Genomic DNA, 25,769 nt, shown 5'->3' with positions numbered 1-25,769 from the left:
GTTTCGTGAAATGTGAAGTGAAAAACTCCATTCACGCGTTTTTTTTTTGTAATTTTCATTAAATGTAATGCAAATTCACAAACAATGTCAAATTAGAAAATATGGTACTTCATTTTGTCTCGCGCGAGAAGTAAAAGATATTGATATAAATATATATTGAAAATGTATTTTTTTTTGGTTTCGTTAGAACGGCCTGGCCGTAACGACTTATTTTTACCACGTAGCCGGATAGTCAGTCCTTGCTACGGGGGATTGGTCCGGATGGGATTTTGGTCCGGGCCGTTCGTGTGAAGACCGGCTCCGCTACCATCATGCCACCGGGCCGCCCCATGTATGTATTACTCACGAAACAAATCCAGAATACAAAACATGTATACAAACGAGAAGGTTCACGAACGTTACGAATTAATTCTACTAACTAACTAATGTTGTTTTCCCCGGGGTTAGCATTCTTAAGAATATAAAGAAAAATGGCAAAATGTATTTTAAAAATCATGCGTAAAGGTTCAGAGTTACCTAAATTCAAAGAGACCTTTGCTGTTTATCCTTGGATTATGGTCCCTCGTGGCTCTCCTTGACGACGGGAGTTCTATCTGGTCTGACATTTCATCGCATAGGTTCGTTGGGTAACTTGGTTGGCTCGAGTTTGGTTTGCGTACCGCCTTATCCGTTCCAGGTTACTAACTGGCCGAAACGACAAGTAAGTTTTGACAGCAGCCCACGACAATTTTTTTTTAACACGTTCAACGCCGTGTGAAAATTTGCTATAGTTACCGTGCAGTCGCTGTCAAAGCCTACTTGACTTTTTGTATAGTACATAACCCATTTTTGGGTGATACGACCTGACGGTAAATTTGGTGCAGAACGTGTTAATACGGCGTACAGCGTGTCAAACATAAACTGTCTCTGCGTCTCTTCGATTGCTACTGGCTAGTTGATGCAACAAAGCGCCTATTCCTATAACTCAAAGCGAAGCAACGTACGAAGTTGACTTTCTGAGCAGACGAAAAACCAAGAAAGAGATAAAACTGGAGGAAAACGAAGGAGCGGGTCAGTAGTTTGACAAACGTGTGAGTGGATGGAGGACATTCTTTTCAGCCGTGCTCAGTTCCCTGCGCTCTGTGTACTTGAGAATAAAGTGCTTTAAATATATCGAAACTTCCACATGCCGACTACTCTAAGAATCTGAAAGAAGAAACTCTGGACAGATTCAACACTAGTGTTGAATTTTTTTGTGCGCTTAATGAATCTTGTGAATTTGAAAAGTCAGTCATATGAATCTTTAGTGAGGAGTCATACAAATCAGAAATATGTATAAATAGATATATTTTTTATTTTTGTCTTTTCGTATTTTAACGATTTAGTTGTAGCCCATGATCAGTTAATTTATATCCGTCAGTTCCATCAACTCGGAGTGCCGCTAGTCGTTTCTCGATTTCCTTATCAAAATCTGGTACACTGATGGTGGTGTTGTTATCAATGGTCGATGTAGATGGGGGCGTCGGAAAATCTTTTGTATGTATTTTGCTCTCAGCAAGTTTCATGTCTATCAAATCTCCTAACTCTTGTTCCAGCTCTAGCTCATCAACATCACTTGTCGAAACTGTGCCGATCATTGCGGACATTTCATCATGCTGTTCTAAAACAAATCTCATTTCGTCCATTGTTTCATCTAATTCACCGATTGTAATTCCTGCGACTTCATATGCGTTCTTCAAAGCATTAGTACCTAATTTATATGCTTCTATAATGTTTTTATCGGATTGGCAGTTATGAATTTTAAGCAGAATTCCCTGAAGGTTTTCCAAGGCGTTAATTTTTCCTTGCATATTTTTTTCGAAAAAAATTTTCTTCTTTAAATATGTTTTAGCCATTTGCTTCCGTCCATCCTTTATGTATTCTCGAACCTTGTTCATTGTCTCGCTTATGCTGTGTTCGACCATGTTAATATCTTTCATTAATCGATTTTCACTCTGCTCAAGTTCGTAGATAGATCTTTCTATTGTTGTAATGGGTTGAGCAACTGCATTAGCTCCAGCAAATTTGATAAGTACCGTGCTAGTGCCACCAGAGACTATAGTTTGTTTTGTTAATCGGTTACATTTCTCAAGTAAAGCTACCGCTGGTTCTACACCATGTCGAGTTATAGATGACGTTTTTTGCAATAAATCAACCAAATCTTCATATTGCAGCAATTTGTAAGACAATTCGCGTTCCGCGATGATATTTTCAATCATTTTTGAATGTTGCTAAAACAAAAACATTTACATAGAGAAAAGAAATTTACTACATCACCATTTACTTACGTGAGTAACCGCCGTAACAATGAAATTTTCATTATCATTTATGTTGACCGTACCAGTAAAACTGCCAACCATCACATCATATCCCCACAAGAGTGGAGCTTTTACGAGTTGCTTTGCTGTCCACAAGTTAAATCCAAATGTTCCCGTATGTTGCTGAACTTTCAGTTGACTCTCTTTACACAGCTCACCTTTTGCTAGCATGTCCGCTAATACAACGTGCAAGCAGTATGGAACGGTGCCCTTCCGGCGAAACTGTTCTTTCAACGCGGAAATGGATACCAAGCTGGATCCAGATGTGTTGCAAAATGAGTAAATTAGGTCTTTCCAAAATTTCATTTTTGCATCATAACTTGCAGCATTTAGTTCTCTGGGTCGAAATTCAGCTAATAAAATTCCCATTCGTCTATCATCCGACCAACATTCAGGTAGGTAAGAAGTATCTGTATTGTTTTTCTCAGGTTGCTCTTTTGTTTCAACTTTGTGTTCCATTATTCGATTAGTTAGTCGAATTCCTATATGTCTTATTCCTGGAATATCAATTAATGAACATCGGTCAAGCGAAATTAACGTAGCGCTGTGTACATATACATACCCAATAGAAAATTGTGTTCAACAATCAAGAAAAAGCGAATCACTGAACAAAACACGCTTGTATGGCCAATTTAGTTTGGTATGTTGTGTTTTGTTGTGTCATTTGACATACAGTGACAAAAGTTAAATGACGGACACAATAAAATAATTCCAGGCAGTCCTGAGATACGCTATTATAGCGGACCGCTATAATCCGAGAAAAATTCGCGTATCTCGAATTTCCGCGTAAGTCGAATCCTGGTGCAATTTCGTTTATACTTCAAAGTCACAGAGTCGACTTACTTCTCTAGACTTAATTTTATCACCGAATCAAGCGATTTTAAGAAAGAATACATTAAAATAAGTTAGAAAGAAATGTTTTATGTGACAAAAGAAGGTATTTTCGACCAATTTTTATCTTTTTGCTTAGATTTTGTGCTATAAACTAGTTCATCTGTCAAATTTCCAAAAACCGCGTATCTCCGAATCCGCGTATAAGAAGAACCGCGTATCTCGGGGACTGCTTGTACATTTCTATATTTTAAACATAACCCAATTGTCAAGATAAACGTAAAATTATCAATGATTGATGCGCTTTGTACCGTGAAAAGTAGAAATCGATTTCTGAATAACGAATCAAATTCCCTGTATAATTTCGTTAATTTTTAGTACAGGCAGTTCCCGAGACACGCTATTATAGCGGACCGCTATAACGCGGTAAAAAATCCGGGTAACTCGTATGTCCGCGTAAGTCGAATCCTGGTGCAATTTCGTTTATACTTCAAAGTCACAGAGTCGACTTCCTTCTCTGCACTTAATTTAATCAGCGATCAGATGATTTTTAGAAAGAATGCAATAAATTTAGTTAACGACGAATGTTTTATAAGATAAAGAAAGGTATTTTCGACCAAATTTTCTCCTTCTTGTCAGGTTTTGTGATATACACTAGCCCAGCTGTCAAAATTCCAAAAAACGCGTATCTCGAAGACTGCCTTTACCACCGAATCCGCGTATAAGAAGTACCGTGCATTTCAGGGACAACCTCTATAAGACGAACCGTGTGTATCGGGGAATGTCAGTACTTTCGACCAATTTTTCATCTTTTTCCATAGGTTTTGTGCTTTAAACTAGTTCAACGGTAAAATTTTCTAAAACCGCGTATCTCCGAAGCGTATCAGGAACCACGTATCTCGTGTTCTACCTGTAATCCGGTAATGGTCGAGTTCAAATGCCGAACATCGACGCTCCGTTGCATGACAGCTCCAAATGACACCTTAGGTCAGCCGCCACCCTGTTTCTATAGATTTTGATTTTCAAATGTCAGAAGCTAAACCGTGTTGGGCCAAGGCTTCATAAACGCCATTTTAGAAATTTTTGCGATCCGTGCTGCTGTAATAGGAAAAGGCGAATAAAAAAGCGTGTTTCATAGAAAAATTGTTATCGTAAAAGTAAAGTTCAGAACGTAATCTTCCGTTCAATCGGATGAGTGTGACTTATAACAACGTTGGGTAAAGTAAGTTTTCACATATTACGTGTCTTGATCAGAAGCAAGTGCTGGGAGGAGTTCGGATATCAAGACAGTCGTAGTCAAATCGAACGGAATCGGTTTTCGTCGGCTTAAAATTTGCTTTTCTAACATGTTATACGAACTTGGATTCGCTGCGGGTCATTTTTTCGACCAACATTTGCATTCCAGAATTGCTGGGATGGACGATCATTGTGCGCAGTGAAATTAGTTCCGCCACCATCGAAATCTTGAAGAAAAAGGAAAAAGTCCATAATGTAGCTCGGTAGCAAAATGAACGTCCATGAATGCTTTGCGACAGACTCAGTGCTCGATTGTGTGCGTGCGTGCGTGTGGATGTGCAAGTGTGTGTGATAATTCTTTTATGTTCAGAGTACAAACGTCGGCGTTTTCATGGCGGGTGTGTGTGTGTGTGTGTGAAAGTTTGCGGAAAAAGATTCCTATAAAATGGAACGTAATGGAACTAGTTGGGACCTACAATATCAGCGATAATGCGTACAGCAATGAATAGTTCGGTTTGGTGAAGTATATTATGCCAAATTGATATTTTGTGTATAGTTTTTAAAGCGAGATAGACATTGAAGCACTGCATGCCCCTTCCTTTTTCATATGAAGAGGTACATTTTGCGAAAGCAAACCAACACATCGTCCATGTGATGAGGTAGAACGTTTACGTGAGACTACGTGGGTAGTAGTGAAATCTATGAAAAAGTTATTCATTTTTTTTCACCAAATCGAGCAAGCGAGCAAGGAATCAAGAGATCAAAAACAGGAGAGAAAAGTGGAATGATTTAGATTCGATCAACAAAATCTCTCTTGGATCAAGGCTGAGTCACATACATTATGGACCATTCTCTTTGCTTCGTAATATAACCATCATCGTGTACATTTCTACAAATAATGTTTATTCTTTGTTCCGTTTCGAACAGTTTTCTCTAATACTATTGGATACACACGTATGCTGCAGCGTGCATTGTGCCACCTTGGTACTACTTGAGAAACAACGGAACATTAATTGGTGTTTTAATAGTGTGTATTCCTGCCGGCCGCATTCGCTTGACGCGTTTGAAAGATTCCATAGTAACTAAAGCGACGTAATTCAGTATTTTTGGTCAAATTACGGGGAGTATTACAGGTGAGTTAATATCTTCGCTTAGCATTATTATTCTTGTTATGGAATGGTGTAAATGTTGTAATTGTAAATGCTAGCACCTTTTGTACATTTTTTCAGTGGTACAGTGTTTTAGTTTACTTGTTGAAATTGTTGAAGTGTTTGTGCAAAAGAAGTACCACATTATATCTCTATCATTGCAGAGAGTTTGGTGAGAGCATGTATAGCACTGTAAGAAGTGCTCAAATAAGAAAAATAGTATGAGAAAAGATGATTATTGAATTAAATGTTGTGAAGCAAGAAAAGGCTAGGAAAACGCATGAGTTTCACTACAAAAAAAATTGGTTTGTGTTATTGGGTTACTTACTAACGATAGCAATGTGACATTATGGTGCAACCCTTGTAAGGTGTGCGATAGAACTATATAATACTATAGTTACGTAGCTATTGGAATGGTCCTTCGAATGCTGCAAACTTGTAGTAGGAACGTAGGAACGTATGAACAGTAGTAAATTAGTCGTTTCTTTAAAGTAATGGGAGAGATCTTATTTCAAGTTAGAAAACATCATTCTGAAGAGATTCGTAAAGCATTTACTTTAAGAATAACGAACAGCGTTTTCCAGACCAACAAACTAGGCTCCGAGTACTTGAGTGTCCTCGAATACTCTATGGCCTAAGTCGCACTTACTGTCATCCAACGAAGACTAAATTTGATGTTTCTTTTCAACGTAAAAAAAGGCAACAAAGTTAAGTGCTAGACTTCCTCATGAGAAATTGATTGTAACTAACATTTCATAATTTACGGCGAAAGAAGAATACATTGCGTGAATATTTATCAATAACAACGAAACCGGCATACAAAAAGTTTCCGCTATTATAGAATTTCACACCTTGATGAATTGGCAGGACAAAACAAAATATGACATTTTAAAGATTTTTTACGTTAAGATCATCAAGAAAATTTAAGAATGGCTTGCTGATATCATTTATATATAGGATATAATTTTCGACGCAGATTGCCTTCATAAACAGATTCCTTTTGTTCACGTTGACAGATCATTCCCAACGGTGGCAAATTTTACATTCGTCAAGACCAGGGGTCTCCAAACTGCGGCCCTCGATGCGGCCCAATGGAGCCCGCGACACTTTTCAAAATATGATCATTGTGAAACCGAAAACAATAGTTAATTCAATTTATAATGCTACCTCAAAGGCATGTTGGTAGCGACGCCTGTCTTCATACGAACGGACTGGATCAAAATCCCATCCGGAACAATCTCCCGTACGCAGGACTGACTAACCAGCTTCGGGTAAATAAAATCTCAGAAAGCCAGATACGGCAGGCCTAGACCTCTTGAGGCTGAGGTTGAGGTAAAGTTGTTGTGTCGACAAAGAAGAAGAAATCGGCCCTACGCAAGAGAACTATGCAGCGTACTTAAGATTTTATTTTTTTTTTCTAGTCCAAAATATTTCTAATGATAGATGCAAGAATCGACTTGAATATAACAGAGTTAGGCTTTACGACGGAGATCACATACTGGACATAGTCTGGATTTTCTAATAAATCTGAACTAAATCTCTTTGACATCTCTTGGTAGCGGACCCATCATAGCAGTCTTGCAAAAACAATATTGGCGATACCATCGTGTGTGCCAAAAGGGGTCTCATATTTTTTTATTGCAAATTCAATGTATTGGAGAAAAATTTTAATCAGTGAATGATTTGTGCTGTTGTTTCCCTAAAATTTGCTGCTGATTATCAAATTGTGCCTGAATATGAGGAACCGTCATGGAGTGATTGATACTGTTGTAAATGGGCAAGTGTAAATGTGACGAAACGATCACAAGTGTCTTCACGATGTCTGAATAGGTTCGTAATTTGCCAGAAACTCGGCCATTTCGGCATTTCTTGATGCACGGACAACCGACCTAAAATTGGTGCTTCGAACGCGGAAATTAAGCGAACGATAGAAATTCACGTTAATGGATCGAAACATGCTATAGGGCATGGTTGGTATATAGTAGAAAAAGGTTAATAATTAAATGCCCACCGGCTTGATGTTCATCACCCAAAACACAAACTTAAACGAAACAGGCTTCTACGAATCTTCGCCGATTGTTACTGGAGAAGTAAATCGATAGAAAACTATATCTTTAGTGAGAAAGTCATAGAAGGCGTGTTGTAGTAGTAATATGAAATCGTAAATGCACGTTCATCGTAGAAAATGTAATTCAAGAACTGGCGTTTTGGTTTCCTCAATGCATACAAACGATTGTATAAAGAGATTGACATAAAGTGTATGAAGACCAGGTGATCTTATAGCCTGTTTTTAAATCAAAGTTGAATGTCACATTTTACAGAACGGGAGAAAATCCGCATCCTAATGCGACATGATGATAAAATTTACAACTAAAACTTACAGTTAACGTACAGTGTAGAAGCGATTTGTTGTTTTCGGATATTCAATTATCCGTATTCTTGTTTGTAGCACAATTTACTTTCTACGGGACGCATTTTGTCAGCGAATCCCACAGCACATGAGTCAGATCAGCACATTCGCGGCCAAGTTCGAAACAGCTATTCTCTAGTCTCAGTGCCTTAAATATCTCTTTATCTTTATTAAATATCTCTCTATATTATTATAATTAACATGCCAATCACACAGATAGACGTTTTTCTGAGAACTTATAAGCAGATAATATGTTCACAAACTTATAACTTTGATGAAGCAATCAACGGCTACTACATATATTCCCAAGCAATTTGGTTTAACCCGTCCTGTTAAAATGCAAAATTGTTTTTCCTGGATTTGGTTGTCAATTTACATAGGATAAATCCACCCGGTCTTCCAAAGTCTATATAGTATACAGCTCGATGCATATAGAGTAAATTGACAAGTAGTCGTGGGAACTTTTTTGACATTTGACAGGAGGTAAGAGAGAAAATAGGTCCCTTGAAGTTCGGCGAGCCTCCCTCTACTGATGGGCGCCAATACCATGCCGCTCATGGCCTTCAAGTAGTTGAATCCGCCACAGTTGCTACGAATTGTGCGTATTTTGTTAGTTAGTTTTTGTAGACATTTTTTCATCTTAATATTAAAATCAAGCTCAAAATGGCGAATAAGATCTGTTTGATACATCGACCTGTATACTATGCAGGCTGTGCCATAATCTGACGACTTGTCAAACTGTGTGTGTAGTTTGGTTGTTATAAGAGTACGTGAGTTAGTTCTCGACTTACACGGATGCACAGAGATGCGGATTTTAAAAATTTGTCATTTCACGGACATTTGTTTGTAGAGTTGAATTTCTTACTAACGATTTTCGAAAAACCCTCAAACGTTACATTTTATACGTACGTTTATACAAACATACGTTACATTTGATTATTACAAAAAATAATTTACATCTACACTATTTTTGTACTACATAACATATTGCATTTCTTAAATAAGTATTAAATCTCGTGATACGATAATATATTTTCTTCTTTGTTGGTACAACAACTTCAAGACCGTTACCAATACTCCACCAAGCCTCCCCGCTAAGCCATATACAAGATGCTTTGAATTGCTTTGTCAAATCTCCTTTGCAACTGTCAATTTCGTGTAGTATGTATTGCATTTTATCGAGAACAGTGCGCACCTAAATACGCACTTCCGAATATAGTGCGCAGATAGTAGTTTCATCAACATTTCGTTTGAAATATTGTGCGCACTATAAAATACGGTATAATTAGACACTCGTTATACACCCGTTTATACAGAAACACTTATTTTTTTCTTCTGATTTTCTTCTGAAGTATAATATATACATAATTTCCGTTACAACCAGTTGACGAAAAACTGTTTGACAATTACGGGTCTCCGTTTCTGTTAATAAACATATTGATTTTTGATAAAACAAAGTTGTTCAGTGCTCCTTATGGAACATTTGCCCCATGTTCTGTTACGATATTTTCGTTGCCATTTTATTACACCACTTTTGCATTCCCGATTTTTATGGCGACAAGTAGCGTTATGGTTGTGTTATACACGAAAATTTCATTTTGTAACTAATTATAACAGATTTGTATAAGTTTTTTACTAGATTTGTCAAAAAAAATCGAGATGGTGCTATATTTAGGGTGGTATACACGGGTATGGTATTAATATTATCTGGAAACAGTAATGATATAATAAAATAGTGTATTCATTTCATATGCGAATGAGCTGCCGATAGTCCTCGTACAACAACAGTATTTTTGCATAGATAATGATATTAAAAATGTTCTAGTTAAAACGAAGAACGATAACCCTCTCTGCGTCGGAGGATTCGTACGAATCGTAGACGGTATTACAGGGTTTATCAGGTCAGTTCCCGTTGTGAGGGATATAATTCCTTGTTCGTGGTATCTAACCAAACGGATACTAACGGAACCCCTAAATTGGCAATGGATGCCAGTCCGTACCTTTACTATGATAGGACACCTTTGATTGTACATCCAACCACGGAGAGTATAGGGTGATCAAGTTATCGACTTAAGAAGAAGAAGGTTTTATGTGGACCCTTTCTAGTTTTGTACAAATCGATTCAAGAAAAAGCTCCGATGACGTATCGATTAAACGATGGTTTACGTATCGTAATTTTTCTATTATCTTATCCACAGACCAAAAAAGCCATCTTACCATCTTATCGTTTATACAATAAGCATGACAGTAGAGAAATTATGAATCTTTCAATGCCTTGTCAAAATCGTTAAAGGCGATCCATTGAGTATCACCCAAAATTGGTTTATTTTTCTGTATTTGCTATGTTTGTTAGAAGTATAGCCATTGTATTCAGTTAGGTGACTTTTGAACATTTATTAAGTTTCTTCTTATATTTATTCTTTCAGGTATTGTCACGGATTGAAACGCAACACTAAAAGAGAATCAAAACGCGAAGAAACAGTGTACCAAACAACTATACATAGTGACAAAACTGTTTGTTTTTGCTAATGAAGATTTTTTGGCAGTATGAGCACATTGGGGGGAACTAGGGGGGAGCGTAATGCCAAGCCCAAATTTGCAGCTTTAGACATCAATAAGCTCTACATAACCAGCCGAGTAAGATTGCATTACATACGAAAATACGGCGCTTTTCATATTAGCTGGTACTGATACTATACCTTCCTTTTTAGGGCGAATCTTTAGAACCATCGTCCCAGAAAAGCGCTGCGCCACGAAAGCATGGCATGCAAAGCTTGGGAAAGGTGCCCACCGCTCGTCGTCCACCGGCAAATCTTCCATCCTTGAAGGCTGAAGTTGGTAATCCTGGTGAACAATGTGGTAGTTGGACTAGCGATTGTAACGACGGACAAAATCTCATCAAGAGCTCAAGCGATTTAACAGAAAAGATCACAGTTTCTCCAAACCCATCAATTTCTAACAGCAACATTCAGCATCAAACATCGTCGCTGAATAATTTGAAACCTTCCGAATCATCATGGAATACGGTACAGTAAGAATAATAATAGCATCATGTTTAAAAGAAAGTAATTTTATTCATTTTTTTACATCATACAGAACGAGTTCCCTTCCCTGGACGGCAGTGGTCCGTATGGCGGAAATATCAACAGCAAATCTCAACTATTCCAAGATCACTACCCAGGAAGTTCTCAGTCGGGTTTAAGGCACCAAAACGACACAGTGTGTCGTACTCAACAAAAAGGTTCGAGTGGTCGAGGAACTATTTCCAATATCGCAACAGAGAACATCGATGGTGGAAACAATGTAGGCGGATCGAACAATTGTCAAGGCACGACGGCGTCTTCCCAATCACCACCGTTGCCCCCACAGTTCAGGGCCCTTTTACCACCGTTTATGCAACGAGGAAGCGACAGTGGTTTGACAGGAAACGAAAGCGAAGGAGGAATTGCTTCACTGCCCGCTTTGTCATCAGTTTCGTCATCAGGAATGGTCATTGATTCCAAAAACAATAATAATGTACTCGGCGCCAACAACATCAACATCCTGGACAACAGTAAGATGAGTAACAACAGTGGTAACGGTGGCACCAGCAAAAAAAATGGTAACAATGAGGGTACTGGTAACAGCAGTAGTAGTTTGGGTAACGCAACGGCGACTGTAACAAAAAATTCAAATCAGTTTCCGCTTAAGCAGTCATCAGGTTTGACGATGCATTCTCAGCAAAATGCTCGTATTGGTAGTGGAAACTATTTTTCTTCAATGCCTTCAGCTAAAGGGGGGCGAGTGGCTCGTGGAGTGAGCAGTGCAAGCAGCAATGCTGTTAGAGAAGGAAGCGCTGAAAGGACCGGTTATAATGATAATTATCAGCATGCAAACCGTCGTGGAGGTATAAATCAACAGCCTCGATATGCTAATCGTAGCACGACAGGTGGAAATGTTGGTAGTTACAACAGTTCAGCTGGTTATGTGCGAAGTAGCGGAACTGGAAATGTAGTGTCTGGTGATGCTGGTAGTCCTGGTGGATTCCCTGATGATAATCGTAATGTACATCCACCATACGGCTCAGGCGTTCTTGCGGAGCAAGAGGTTGTGGTACGACCAATTATACGCGATGAAGAATTACAAAGATTGGAAGCAATCGCTAAAGATGAAGGATGGGCAAAGGATTACGAGTTTGATTATAATCAGAAATTAGAATTTTCTGATGACGAATCAGAGTTAAACTCTTCGTCAGTTGCTATAAAAGAAAAAGATACCACCTTGGGGGCTTCGGACAAAAATACTACGGGAGTAGATGAGAAAGTAGTTGATACTACGGATAAACATGTTCGTACCCAGGAGAATGTTGGCGAAGCTTACAGAGATCGAGCTCTAAACCAAGTTCAAGAAGCCAATTTAATACAAGCAAACGGCAATAACGGTATGCGTGGAATTGGTGCGGAAGGCGGTGTTATCAATGTGAACATTGTCGCAGGAGGCTTAGATGCAGCAGAAGCAAAGGAGCGTATAAAGCAGCGACGGGAAGAAGATCAAAAGCGTGAAATCGAACGTAAGCAGGCAGCTGCTAGAAAATTGCAAGAACTGGAGGAGAAACTTAGTCGGAAAAAGAACGACGAATCATTGGAAGGAAGGCCCGGTAATATTGATAAAAATATCTGTGGCGGTATGAACGTATCTATATCTTCTACTGGCAATGTCGTCACCCCTTTGCTTGGTACTAGAATGGAAGAAGAGAAAACCATTGAAAGTGCAGTTGAACACTCCAGCGAACGTATAATATCTATAAAAATTCGAGGAAAAAGTGGTGAACGTGCAAATGTGAAAGAAATACGGTACGAATTTGGAACTGGTGGAGCACGACATGATCGCGAAGCAGGAAACCTCAGTGGAAGCACTGGTGCTAATTGGGATATGCCAGGATTTTCCAAAACCTTTCAATCAAATTTGCCTCCAAGGTTCCAGAAGCGTAAACTTGAACGAAACACATCTGGTACAAATGTATCAACGACGAATAATACGACTAATAATCCAACTCTATCGCGAAATACTAACAGTTACTCGTCTGGAAGCACTGGTACTCCAGTAACGAATTCTGGCATTGAAACTAAAAGTACTATTCCGTTTGCGCAACAATATGATCCACGATTCATTCATAACCAACAAACATACGGGCGCGGCGTTGCCGCAAACGCAATGTCAAGTTCGCGTCGAAGTGTTACGACAACAGGAAGCGCTCCTGTTAGAGATCGTGATGAACGTCAACGACAGCAGTATGAAATGCGTGAACATAATCAGCGAGAAACTATTACAAAAGAAAAACCAGATTCTGCAGAAGATAACAATCGATTCAATGTTGCTTTTGGAGGAAGTCCAGAATCTTCTGTTAACAATCACGTCAAGCAGAATACTGGAGGACGTGTAACAACACCACAGCTGGTTCGCAGCTTATCTGAATCATCTAATCGTAAAATGAGTGTATCAAGTGATGAAAATCATCATAATGTTGTTCATCACGCTCAGCATGCATCATCATCCACGCACAATTCTGGTAGCATTGTTACAATGTCTAGAAATTATGGTCGAGAAACCTCATGGGATACGGAAGTTGAGAAAGGTTCTTCAGCGTCGTCACCTGCATCTTTCAGTGGTAGCGAGCGCCCGTTACGATCTGATTGCGAACAACCGAAACAGATATTGCTTCGAGTAAACGAAGCGGCTTCTCAAATATCTGACGTAATGAAAGAAGATAAAATGTCCAGCAAACGGATAATGAAGAGTGTCGATTGTGAATCAAATCAGAAGAATGAAGGAATTGAAAGAAATGAACATGCAGCAATTGAGAGTGCTACAACATCACATAATAGTAACGCAAATAGTTTAATTGTGACAATGGATCCTGACGGTAATAAGGTTGATATAGCTGCAGAAAAATCTAGCAAAGTATTACACCCAGAAGAATCATCCACGTTTTTGGCTGTAGAAACAAGTATGAAAGAGAATTTGGAGTCATGTGTAAATGAATGCTCAAAAGATGCAGCACATATGGATACGCATCAGTCAAGGCAATTGCCCGGCACAGATGATAAGAAACAAATTGTATCCACAGCTCCCGCAGGTGCGTCATCTCAGCAACAAAGTGGTAAAAAGAAAGGCTTGACTTTGATAAACCAACACCACTCGCGAGATAATCGAAGACATGATTCCCGTGGCGGATCTCGTGGTGGTAGTTACACCGGTGGATTCCATCGCGCAGATGTAACAGGCGGAACTTCTCTTAGAGGCGGAACAAACAATTGGAACAGATCTCGCGGTGGAAGTAGAGTTGGTGGCGGAAATCGTATCTACAATCAAGATTACTGGAGCGAGTCTGAATTTTCTGAGGAAGGTTATGATGATCAATCAAAGCATCATTTGCAGCAAAAGATTTACAACCATTCCATGATTGGAAGTACTGTACAGAGTTTGGTAAGCTCAGATGCGGCTGGGACGGCTTCAAAGGAAGGTTTTGTACCGCGTGGGGAACCATCACGACGTGGTCGAGGTGGTGGGAATGTAGGTTCGAATGTAGCCGTTGCTAGTTCTTCGAATACGAATATTCGTCAGAAGCCACTGCAAGCGCCCTTCTCTGGTTGCGTATCATCAATGGAGGGCACTGTCATAAGTAAAAAAATTGAAGGATATGGTCCTCCCAATTCAAAAAGTCCATTCGGTGGGAGTATAGGTAATAGTGATGATAGAAATACAAAACATCGTGGTGGCGAAAGCTTCAATAGCAGTACTAGTGCTGGATCCCCAACAAGGGATGTTGTTCAAAAAAGTGCAAGATCGATTCCTTTCACTGATGGTAGCAAGGCAACGGAGGATATTTCATCAATCGATCAAGAACAAAAAAATGCGATAGTAGGAGAAGGAACCCCTGGTGCAACAGAAGTTCGTAACGATGAATCTCATTCGAGAGAGGATAATCTTATATCTCAAAAGTCAAGTACCAGGTCCTGTGTAACGGATAATCGCATGGAAGCTAGTGATATGTGCGATACCATTAAATCTGGAACAATGGTAGACGATACGAAGACAAAAACGAAAAGCATCATAACACCGATCACCACGAAAAGTAGTGGTTCTATAGCATCGCAGCAACAGTCTAAACACGCATCCAGTTTACCAGGAACTATTTATAGTGGGAATAGTAGTTCATTAGAGGGTAATTCTGCTTTACAAGGCAATACTACGGTATCTAATATTGGAAATACTAGAGGAGGTTCCATCAACCAATTGGTAACGCGCAAGCAGCAGTCTGTAACGAGAGGACAAGGAGCAAAGGCATCTAACACTGATACTATAACTGATATATCATCTGGTTCGGGTTCAAATACCAATCAAATGGTTCCAACTTTAATGAATACTACCAATAGTGGAAATAAAACAGCAGCAACATTAGTTACACGTTCTTCAACAGTAGTATCCGCTGAAGGAGAAAGATCGTGTCACCTACAACAACAGCAATCGACAACAGAAAAGCTGTCTACGCTTTCCCCAGTAAATAATGCCAAGACTGATAATGATAAGCATAATCTAGATGGCAATACTCCTCCAGTGAATACGATAATATTTGAAAACACTAACTATAAATCAGGCGTATCCGTTGCTGTGTTGAGTGGAAATTCTCCGAGCCCGGTAGTTGGTGATTGCGGAGGAGTTAGCGGAGATACCACTACAGCTAGTTTGAGACGTCAGCATAGTGGCAATAGTGGCACAAATTTTGGATCAAAAGTAAACACAGGTTTTATGAACGACAAAATGACTACTGGGGCAGCAAGTGTTGTAGGAGCACTAATGAATTCACAACAATCTATTACATCCAGCTCCTCAGCTCATCGTCCGATAACTACGACAACTGCTACAACAGCAAACGATGGTGCATTGCAACATAACATCGTGGGTAGTTCTCAAAGAACTTTACTTTCTACTGGTGTTCCAAAACAACAACCATGCAACATGATACCAAGTTCGCTTCAAGGAATTCCATTTCAAAAAGGTGAAAACGATTATAAGGATATTAAATCATATGCTTTTGAGACTGATCTTAGCCATTTAATTGACGGCGACAAAGGCATTAAAAAACAATCATCAGTATCAGCCGGTTTATGCTTAACAAAATCAATGGAAGCAGATGGGGGTAATAGTAACCATGGTGGAGTAGCTGTGTCTGTGAAAAATATGATTTCTCCTTCAACTGCCGATTTAAACATGAAAATAGCGAGTGTAAAAAAGGTTTGGGAAATGTCAACTGTACCAGAACAAACCGGAACGGTGGTGAACACTGGAAGCGGAAGTAGTGGTAATCGTGTCAATGTTGGAAATGAACATACAGTTAGCGGAGGCGGAAACGTTGCCAGTGGTAGCAATGTTCATTTGAAATCAAGCTTCGTAAGAGGTCCACATCACCCATCCCATCAGCCACAGTATCAACATCCTCATCCCGGAGGTACCAATCACCACACCCACCAGACGCATGGAACGCATTCGTCTTATGGAGCTGCTTTTGGGTCAGAATCTGATTCCTTAGTGGACCATTTCAATAATTCCAACAGTGTGTGTAATGTATCCGGCTCCGCAGGATCTAACAGTGGATGCGACATTAACTCCACGATTACTCTCAGTAATGAATGCAGTGACAGTTCTAATGGAGGATATAGTCTGAGTCATCATCATTCGCAACAGCAATCGGCAAAGCCCCATCAACAGACACACCAGCAACAGCAACAACTGCAGCAGCAACATCATCAACAAGAATTACAGCATCAACGACAACCACACAACATTCAGGAATCATCTTCGCAGCAGTCTTCGCAACAGCATGCTCAGCAGCCACAAAAACCGTTACAGCAACACCCGTCACAGCACGCACTACAACATACACAGCAATTGCAACGTCAACAGCAACAACATAAGGATCAGCCTCAGCATCTTCAGCAATTGCAGCAGCTACATCAACAATCGCAACCGCAGCATAAACCGCAAACGCAATCACAAACTCAACCACAACAGTCACAGTCGCAAACGCAAGCTTCATCACAATCACAAACTCAATCGCAAACACAAACTACCCAATCGCAACCGCAAACCCAGTCACAAATGAAGGCACAGCAGCAGCAGCAGCAGCAGTCGCTACAGCAAACACAACAATTATCGCAACAATTGCCACAACAACTCTCTCAGTCTCAACAACATCCGCATCAGCATCAGCAGCAACATCCGTCACATAAACAGTCGCAACTTCAACAGCAGTTGCAGCAACATACAGTACAACAACATCCGCAGCAATTGCAGCAATCGCATCATCAACAATCACTAACATTGCAACACCAACAACAGACACAACAACAATCGCAACAACATGTTACTTCTGTTGGTGTACAGCAGCATCAAGCAGCAGTAGCCGTGTCTCTGAATCTAAACAAACATCCAGTGGCAGATGTGCTGGCAGCGGCAGTTGCCGCAAACAATGTAAATGTTTGCAAGGTAAAACCCACCCAACAAAATAACAGTGGAGGCATGCATCAATCCAGCAGCATAGGCCTATCGCCTCCTCCACAAATGCAAAGCGGATCCATACCTTCTGCTCCACAACCATTTTTTCCGGCTCAATATGGTGTGTCTGCTATACCTTCACCACCAGCGGTGTTATATAATTCACCTGCAGTCGCTGCAGCTGCTGCCATGAATTCACAAGGTGGATTATACAATGCATTCCAAATTGAACCAAGCGGTCGTTCACAATTTTCACAATTCCCGGGACACTATGGCACTTCCGGTACTGGTGGTCCATATAATGCGTATATGACCACACCAACTAACATGCAAGCAGGACCTACACCAGAGATGTTCCAAAGTTTATCGTCGCAATTTCGCATGGGCTCGGTTCAACCGCCATACAACCAAACAACTCAAATGGGAAACCCAAACACAATGCTAATATCATCAAATAATAGTTCGTTGATGTCATCGTCGGTAAAATCTACCGCGCAACAGATCGGTGCTATCGGGCAACCCAAACCCAACGGTGGTGGATCGGTTAGCCAACCACCATACGGTCAACAATATCTAAATATGTTCCCGCCAGCTCCTCCACTGCAAAATTCTGCAGCGAATTACTATTCAAACTCTGGGGGTAATCAAACGGCATTTTTTGGCACAACTGGAGCAACCGGCGCTGCCGCGCAAAATGCGTACGGTATACCAGCAGCTGCAGTTGCGTCTAATATGTTTGGTAGCCATGGTGGGCAGAATCCTCCCAACACTCCACAGCCTCCGCCACCACAGCAGCAGATGCCCAGCTATTCTTCGCAGTTCTTAAATTCGCCACTTTTGGCTGCAACCAATCCAGCAATGAGCCAACAACAGTATCGAGGAGCACCGAATAATAGCACGCAACATTCTGGGGCCAATGCTGCTGCTTACATAAAATCGAACCAATCGCCACAATCATCCCATATCCAGCAGCAACAACAGCAACAGCAACAAGATACTGTGAGTTATTATTCATTCTATCACAAGTAGGCTGTAGCTATGCCTGCATTCAAATGTTATACATACAGTTACGGTCATGTATACAGAATAGGGTAGTAAGAAAAACCTGAGCATTAGTTGACGGATGATGAAGCTTATTATAATTGCTTCTCTCTAGTTGTCTTTGTGCATTATCTATCAACCCAGTCCCTGTTTTTACGTTTATTCGGGGTATAGTTAATTTTGGTAACATTCTACGTATTCGTTTTGACTCCCGCAACGTCAGTTATAACATAATTAATATATCTAAGGCTTGTATGTTTATTTTACCTTTTGCTCTTGATTACAAAAAAAAATTCAAACATGGTATAGGAGTACGTCAATAAACTGTGTGTAAAATGCACTTCTTTACTATTAGAAAATGGTCTGTACAATATTCCCGAAAAAAAACTGAAGAGATCAATCGTTTCATGAGTTACTTGAGATGACAAGAAATTTTTATTTATTTTCATAAAAAGTACCAGAGTAAAGCAATAATTGAATGTGTTTTTGTCTCCAAAGAATTTGGAACATAAGGACTTCTTTGTGATTAGCTTAAAACTTTGTAAGCGATAAAAGAGATAATGGAAGCTGCGAATTTCACAAAAGCTATTATTTGCCTTTGATTTCACTACACCCTCATCCCAATACATTTTGTTTTATTCGTCTTCAGCAATTATTTCTTCAATCATCTTCGGTTTTTAGAGTGTGTACTACTGGGAATCTTAAATAGGTTAAAGAACACTTGGGACAGAAAACAGATTAAGATAAAAGGAACTTAAAAGGATTCGTATTACAAACGAATTAAAGAGCATTTACTCGTTTAGAAATTGAAGAGTTAGCAGTTCTTACCACGGAACAACAAATTTAAACCCGCTTTTTCGAATACTTGAATCGACATTTGCGTCGTTTTGTTGATCTGTTTGGTGTTTTTAACTAACTTAAAGGTTAACCTTATTTTTGAAAAAGATTTTATTAATCTATATTTTTGTATCTGCTAACTATCAGATGTTCAAATCTGTCTTTTTGTGTTTGGAATATTAGCTTGAAGTACCATTCAAGCAGTGTTGTAAGTCAATCTTTTCGTCTGGGATGAACGAATTCAATAGCGTTTAGAATCTAAACGGCCAAATTAGACATTGACAAATTGACAAACTACGTAAAAGTTTCAACAGCTTATCTTAGTTTTTTTGCGTTAATTCAATGTTGGTTTGTTAAAAATTCAGTGATAAGAAACATTAGAAAAGGGTTTTGGCCAGGGGTGGCCAGTGGAGTATTGGTAGAGGCGCCGATCTTCACACGACAGGACCGGTCCAAAATCCCGTCCGGACTATCCGGCTACGTGGTCATTAATTAAGTCAAGTAGGCCTGAAATGACAGGCATGACCTCATAGAAGGTCGTGAAGCCAAGAAGAGAGAGAAACATTTGAGAAATTGTTTTTCACTTGGTTCTTCGCTCCCAAAGGAAATACTTCAACAATGCTATAAAACTGAATGTTGTTTTTTGGGTTTTGGCGTAACTGAAAGTATAAAATACAGTTTTGCATTTCTTAACATATGGCATACACCTTTTTTATATATATAAAAAAAATATGTCACAACTTATTTCAGGACTGAAATCAACAATATACAGTCGGGCAGAGGCCACAAACAACAACCAACCAACATGACTTAAAAGAATCTATTAAAAATATGTTGCTATATTTGCTATATAGCTATATAAATTCATTTCGTTACATAAAAATTTAAAGTTTGTTGCTGTATGTTGCGTGAATTATATATATATATATAAATATATTGTTTTATTTGCTGAGCTTTGTACTACAATTGTTGAGGTTGGTATAGGGTATTGAGGTAAATCTTTATATGTATTAGTTAGTACATTAGTTTTATATTAATATTAACAAAATTTATCAATTACAATCACTTTCGATTCGACACAAATGCTGGAGATAACTTTTAACGTTGCACGATGAATATTGAACTTATCTCAGTGATATTACAGTGTTATTCATGTTTTTTTATTTACACATCATTGATTCTAACCCTATATCCCCTAACTACATCGGGCACGGCGGATAACCGGCTAAAAGTCGTGGAATCATTTTTGGTAAACCCATTTACGAAGATGTGGATAGTTAGCTTACTTTTTTTCGGTAGAATGGCCAGACCATATCGACTTATTTTTTACACCGTAGGCGGATAGTCAGTCCTAGCTAATACAGGGCAACAGTCCAGATGGGATTTTAGTCGGTCCTGTCTAGTGAAGACCCGTGCCACTATAAATACAACACCCCGCGGTTCGGTAGTTCGCTTACTTCTCGGAGTGCAAATATTTGATAAATTGGCTGATGGTAACGGCGCCGGTCTTCATCACACGAACGGACCGGACCAACGTCCCATTCGAACTAATCTCCCGTAGCTAGAGGAAAATAAAATTCACGTATTTCACAAATGAGTTCATGGTTTTGAAGTCAATGTTACTTTTTTTGTTTTAAGTAAGAAATTCATGGGTAGATTTTAAGAAACGATATAAGTTTTGAAACATACGTTTACAGTCTCTTAAAATCCGAAGTTAGGAATTGAAGGATGGTAGCAAGGTGGATTTCGAACCCATTGATGCATTGATGTCCTTTGTATCAATCAATTTTATTGTTGCGTATCCCGTTTGCTTCTTTTTGCTGTATATTCGGTGTACGCTCTATCCCGGTGAGTACAATTTTAGGTGGATCTTCAAGTAAAAACGTGATGATTTAATTAAGATTTGGCTTGAATTGTAAGACGTTATCTTAATAATAAATTGTTCGTAATTCATTTTTTGTCGGTGTTATTAGTTGTTCTATGTGCGCCGATAAAAATGAATACCATGTGATAGAAACACGACTTTCGGTTTAAAATTTTGCAGTAATAAGGGCGATCTTCACTCGGGGCAATGCCGGTTCAAAATCCCATTCGGACCAATCCCTTGTACGCAGAACTGACTATCAAGCTTCGGGTAATCCAATAAAACCAGAATTAAGCCTACTTCGCTTGCTGTTTTGCCGATAGAAAGAGAGAGAGAGAGAGAGAGAGAGAGAGGAATAGAGAGAGAGAGAGAGAGAGAGAGAGAGAGAGAGAGAGAGAGAGAGAGAGAGAGAGAGACTGTGTCTCAATATACAATAGAAGGGGCACCGCATCAACAATTTAATTTTAATTTTCGTCCTAGTTTGTTTTCCTTCATAGTTTGCTACACATGAATTATTGTTTGTCTGGGGGTTTGATCTGTTTGTGTTATTTTGTTTTGATTAATAACAAAGCAATTTTGGTTTATTAACGACAATACTAGAAATGCATTTGAGTGTCATCCACGTTCCCCTCTTTGAATTTATCCCTCTCAACCATTCCCTTTCGCGATTTTGGATATCTATGTAGCCGATTTAAATTAGGTCTACGTAAATAAAAATACAATTAATAGTTGTAAATTGCGTTTTTATTTAAATATGTTATAGGACAATGACTGTGGGGGGAAAAACGTTTTACGTCTTATGATGGTTATTCGATCTTTTGCCTGACATATTTCTTTCATTGTTTAATTCACATTTAGTGGGAACTTCAAAATCAACTAATGCAACATCAACCGCAAATTTCAAACCTACAACAGTCTGCTCCACCTCAACAGATACCTTTATTGTCCACGGGAGCGCCAGCCGGGGGTCAACAAAGTTCCCAAACAAACCCACACTTATCAAATCACAGTCGCAATGTGTTAGCTTTAAACCAAGGAAACAATCAGTTAGTAGGATGTGTGAGCAGCACCGCTGGAAATGGGAGTCTCGTTGTTAGTGGTGGAGGAAACGGAAACACAGGCACTAGCTCGATACGTGCTCAAGAGTCGGGAGTTTCTGGCACGCGGTATCCGTCTCCAATTCAAAGACCTACAAGTTTCGCACATGCGCAAAGCGTAGGTATACAGCATCATCAGCAAAGGAGTAATCGTCCGATCGGGTATGGTCAGCAGAACGTCGGAAATAATGCAGGTCATCAAACTGGTGGTGTAGGTGGGCCATCGAACGTTGCACCAGGTGTAATTAATTCTAACAAACATTTTTACGGTGGAAATCGTAGTTAAACAACAAGATAAGATATATAAAATATGTTATTTAGCTTTTCTCGAGATCCAAACATAATACATTAGACGATCGCAGTGATTTTTTTTCAGAATTTGTGAAATACACAAGAATGGCAGTTATTCGATCGAGTACCGAGTATGAATTAGCATAATAGTTTTGAAAAAGATTGACAAGTCATAGACTTTTTATTTATATTATATTCTTCAACAAGAAGATCTGAAACGCGTTTTAATTTTAGCGAATACCTAGTTTAGATTTTTACTACTTACGTCTATCGCTAAACAACATAACCATTGACGGAAATTTATAAATGGGGTGGTGATGCAGCTGGTTCGTACACTTGTATTAGTGAGTTGCAACAGAATTTCATTGTAAGGTGGTAAATAATAGGGAAAATTCTAAACATAGACGAAACATTCGTTAACAACTTTGAACTGGTAAGGGCATCATTGTATGATTATAATATAACACGTTAATTTGGATCTAGAATACGGCATTGAATGGAAATGCAAGTGTGGCATCAAAGCCTATGCTTCGAGGAATGTCCGGAAACAGTTATCTCTAATTTAGAATCCTATACAGATATTCAACAATGCTTCGAAAAACATTATTCATCCATAACTGCATACTGTCCAGGAGTGTTGTACGCCGATGACCGAGCAACATAATATTTTTTTGCCAAATTTAACGCAAAAGGCACACGTAGAGTATACAAAAAAAACCCTTTTTGATGAACATCAGTGATATCGACAGCTTACAATTGGAAATGTTCAAATGCAAGATAAGTGAATAGTTTTGCATCAGCATTCAACAACTCCACACAAAAATACGGTAGTGTATGTGAACCATAGATGGAGTGATGCATTTTAGTGGAATCATCGAGCACTGTTAAATATATTACCACTGGTCGATTATGCTTTTCTTATTGCCTATGCTACCACGGCGTAGAAAATAATTCTTTATATTGAACTAAATCACGGCGAGATATCTTAAGATGTAGAAGAAGCAAAGCCTAGCGTTATGTTTAGTAATTATCTATTAAATAATAATAAATACACATTGCAATGATGCAAAATATGACACGCGTGTCAAATGGTGCATGGTGTTACTGAGTGTGACAAACATCAAGATATTCTTATTCTTATCAAATTCAAAATGCTCGCACCATTATGTTATTGCACAGATAAAAGGTGTGTGTATGAAAAAATAGCAGTTTGCAGTAATTTTACTACAATTTTCATTATGTGAAATAATTTTTGTGTGCATAATGGAGAGGGATGTGGCACAATTGCTCGAATTGACGATACCATTCAAGCAGATCCCTGTCGACAGTAAAAATAGTTACGAAATGAATAAAGACAAACACAGAGAAAAAGAGAGAGAGAGAAATAGAGAGAGAGAGAGAGAGAGAGAGAGATAGAAAGAGAGAGATAGAGAGAAAGAGAGAGACCCACAAAGTTATACAGCGATATCTCCAAGCAATTACATACCAGAAAGTCAGAAATATATGAATGAATATCATAAAACATAGTGAATCACTCTTTATAATGCCGTTTTGATTAATGAATGCATACAATGCAAGGAAATTATCAATTTTGTCGTTTGCTCAAACGTATGAGATTGAAAATCTGAAATTGGAATGGCAACTTTTCTTTTTTTTCATTAGTGATGCAAAACTAAAGTTGTGCCAAAAAAAACGGAATCGTGAAGCTCTTGCGGTTCTTTGAGAAGTACGAACGAACTGGTTTCGTACAAAGAGTGAAATAAACTTAAAAACGATCCTAAATATATCTGTGCAGAACTAGTTCGCTGAACGAACCATATTGCCGCCGAGGTATATATTGGTATGTCGCATATTGCTGTACTAAATTGAAAGAGAACCAAACTGGTTCGCGATTCGTTCTAGTTCATCAAAAAAGAACAATAATGCGATTAACAATTTCTGGCGATTAACGAATTCACTCCAAAATCACTTTTCTGAAACCGAGTTCGACTCCGACAGCATTTCGGATCTTGTTTTGGAGCACCATCGACATCGGAGTATTCTTTTTCTTCGTGGCTCGTTCGCAGTTGAGCACGTCGTGCTGACTGATGGCCAGGTCACATATCCGTTTCCAGGAAACTCAGTCCTGGGCTACTCTCTTACTTCCCTTCCGACAAGTCCGACAGGGTTTTTCTGTAGACAGTGTAGTAGCGGGGTATCGCTGATACGGGAATGGATACTAAGCGTCTATAAAGATGGTATATATGGGGCGACCTGGTGGCACGATGCTAGCTGAGCCGGTCTTCCCACGAACGGACCGGACCAATCTCTCGTAGCAAGGACTGACTATCCGGCTACGTGGTAGAATAAGTCGATACGGCCAGGCCGTTTTAACGAAAAAAAAAATAAAATAAAGATGGTATTGGCTCTCCATTCCCTACTACTATCCAATACGTCCACGGCGTACAGAGCGGTAACATTTCTCTTCAAATATCTGAGCTTTGGTATACGAAGAAACCCAACCCCTTGGGAGGATGGGTGATATGGCTAAATTGGGGAGAGGGAGAGGTGTCAGCGTCTGTTCTCCATGTCAGGGGCGACTGACTCTTTCAGTTATATCCTGGCTTTACACGGGACTGGGAAGCGCAGGCCCTCCAACAAGAAAGGGTGTTGGTTGGGGAGAAGCCTTGCAAGCCACCCAATACCACCGCAACGGAAAGTCGACATCGGAGTACTGCGATTGTAAGCGTGTATAACGAGTGTAAGCTACCACTCGAAGTGTTCGATGACTGCGGACAATATCGCGAAACGGATTTTTTCTCAATGCTGATTTCGATTTATTTATTTTATTTATTTCTTCCAATACAACGTCTTTTGCTGTATTGCCAACACCTTTGTGTTGAGTTATGTAAATCTTACAAGGCATTTCCTCCTTGCAATGTGCCTTATCCCGGGCATATTGTATTCGTTATGTCTGTTCTAATATTTTGTGCCTGTTCTGATTGCCTGTTGTCAATATCTGTTTTATTTGCTTATGGTACGACTGATGGGCGACTGCGTCGCTCTTCACTCGAACAACATTCTGTGTTCGACAATGGCCGAGCCTTGATGGGACTGAAACAAAACAGTAAACAAATGGTTCAGACGTAGTACAAGTATACACTT

General features: G+C 39.3%; 2 protein-coding genes across 2 annotated transcripts; one reads left to right on the top strand and one right to left on the bottom strand.

Annotated features, from left to right (window-relative positions):
• Positions 1-1,318: 1,318 nt before the first annotated feature.
• LOC128303732 (charged multivesicular body protein 7) lies at positions 1,319-2,967 on the bottom strand. The gene is made up of 3 exons (XM_053040788.1): positions 2,899-2,967; positions 2,307-2,833; positions 1,319-2,249 (listed from the first exon to the last, which is right to left on the bottom strand). The coding sequence occupies exons 2-3, from the start codon at positions 2,793-2,795 to the stop codon at positions 1,353-1,355; spliced, it is 1,386 nt and encodes a 461-aa protein (XP_052896748.1). The 5' UTR covers positions 2,796-2,833; positions 2,899-2,967; the 3' UTR covers positions 1,319-1,352.
• Positions 2,968-4,271: 1,304 nt separating this feature from the next.
• On the top strand, positions 4,272-24,190 carry LOC128305324 (filaggrin). Its single transcript, XM_053042711.1, has 6 exons — positions 4,272-4,389; positions 5,331-5,536; positions 10,388-10,598; positions 10,673-10,987; positions 11,058-18,494; positions 22,096-24,190. Exons 3-6 carry the CDS (start codon positions 10,509-10,511, stop codon positions 22,618-22,620), a joined length of 8,367 nt encoding a protein of 2,788 aa, XP_052898671.1. The 5' UTR covers positions 4,272-4,389; positions 5,331-5,536; positions 10,388-10,508; the 3' UTR covers positions 22,621-24,190.
• Positions 24,191-25,769: the final 1,579 nt, after the last annotated feature.

Source organism: Anopheles moucheti, chromosome 3, assembly GCF_943734755.1.
Source record: "Anopheles moucheti chromosome 3, idAnoMoucSN_F20_07, whole genome shotgun sequence".
Lineage (NCBI taxonomy): Eukaryota > Metazoa > Arthropoda > Insecta > Diptera > Culicidae > Anopheles > Anopheles moucheti.
Note: the sequence above shows the minus strand (reverse complement) of the source record. Positions and strands in the feature narration are given on the sequence as shown.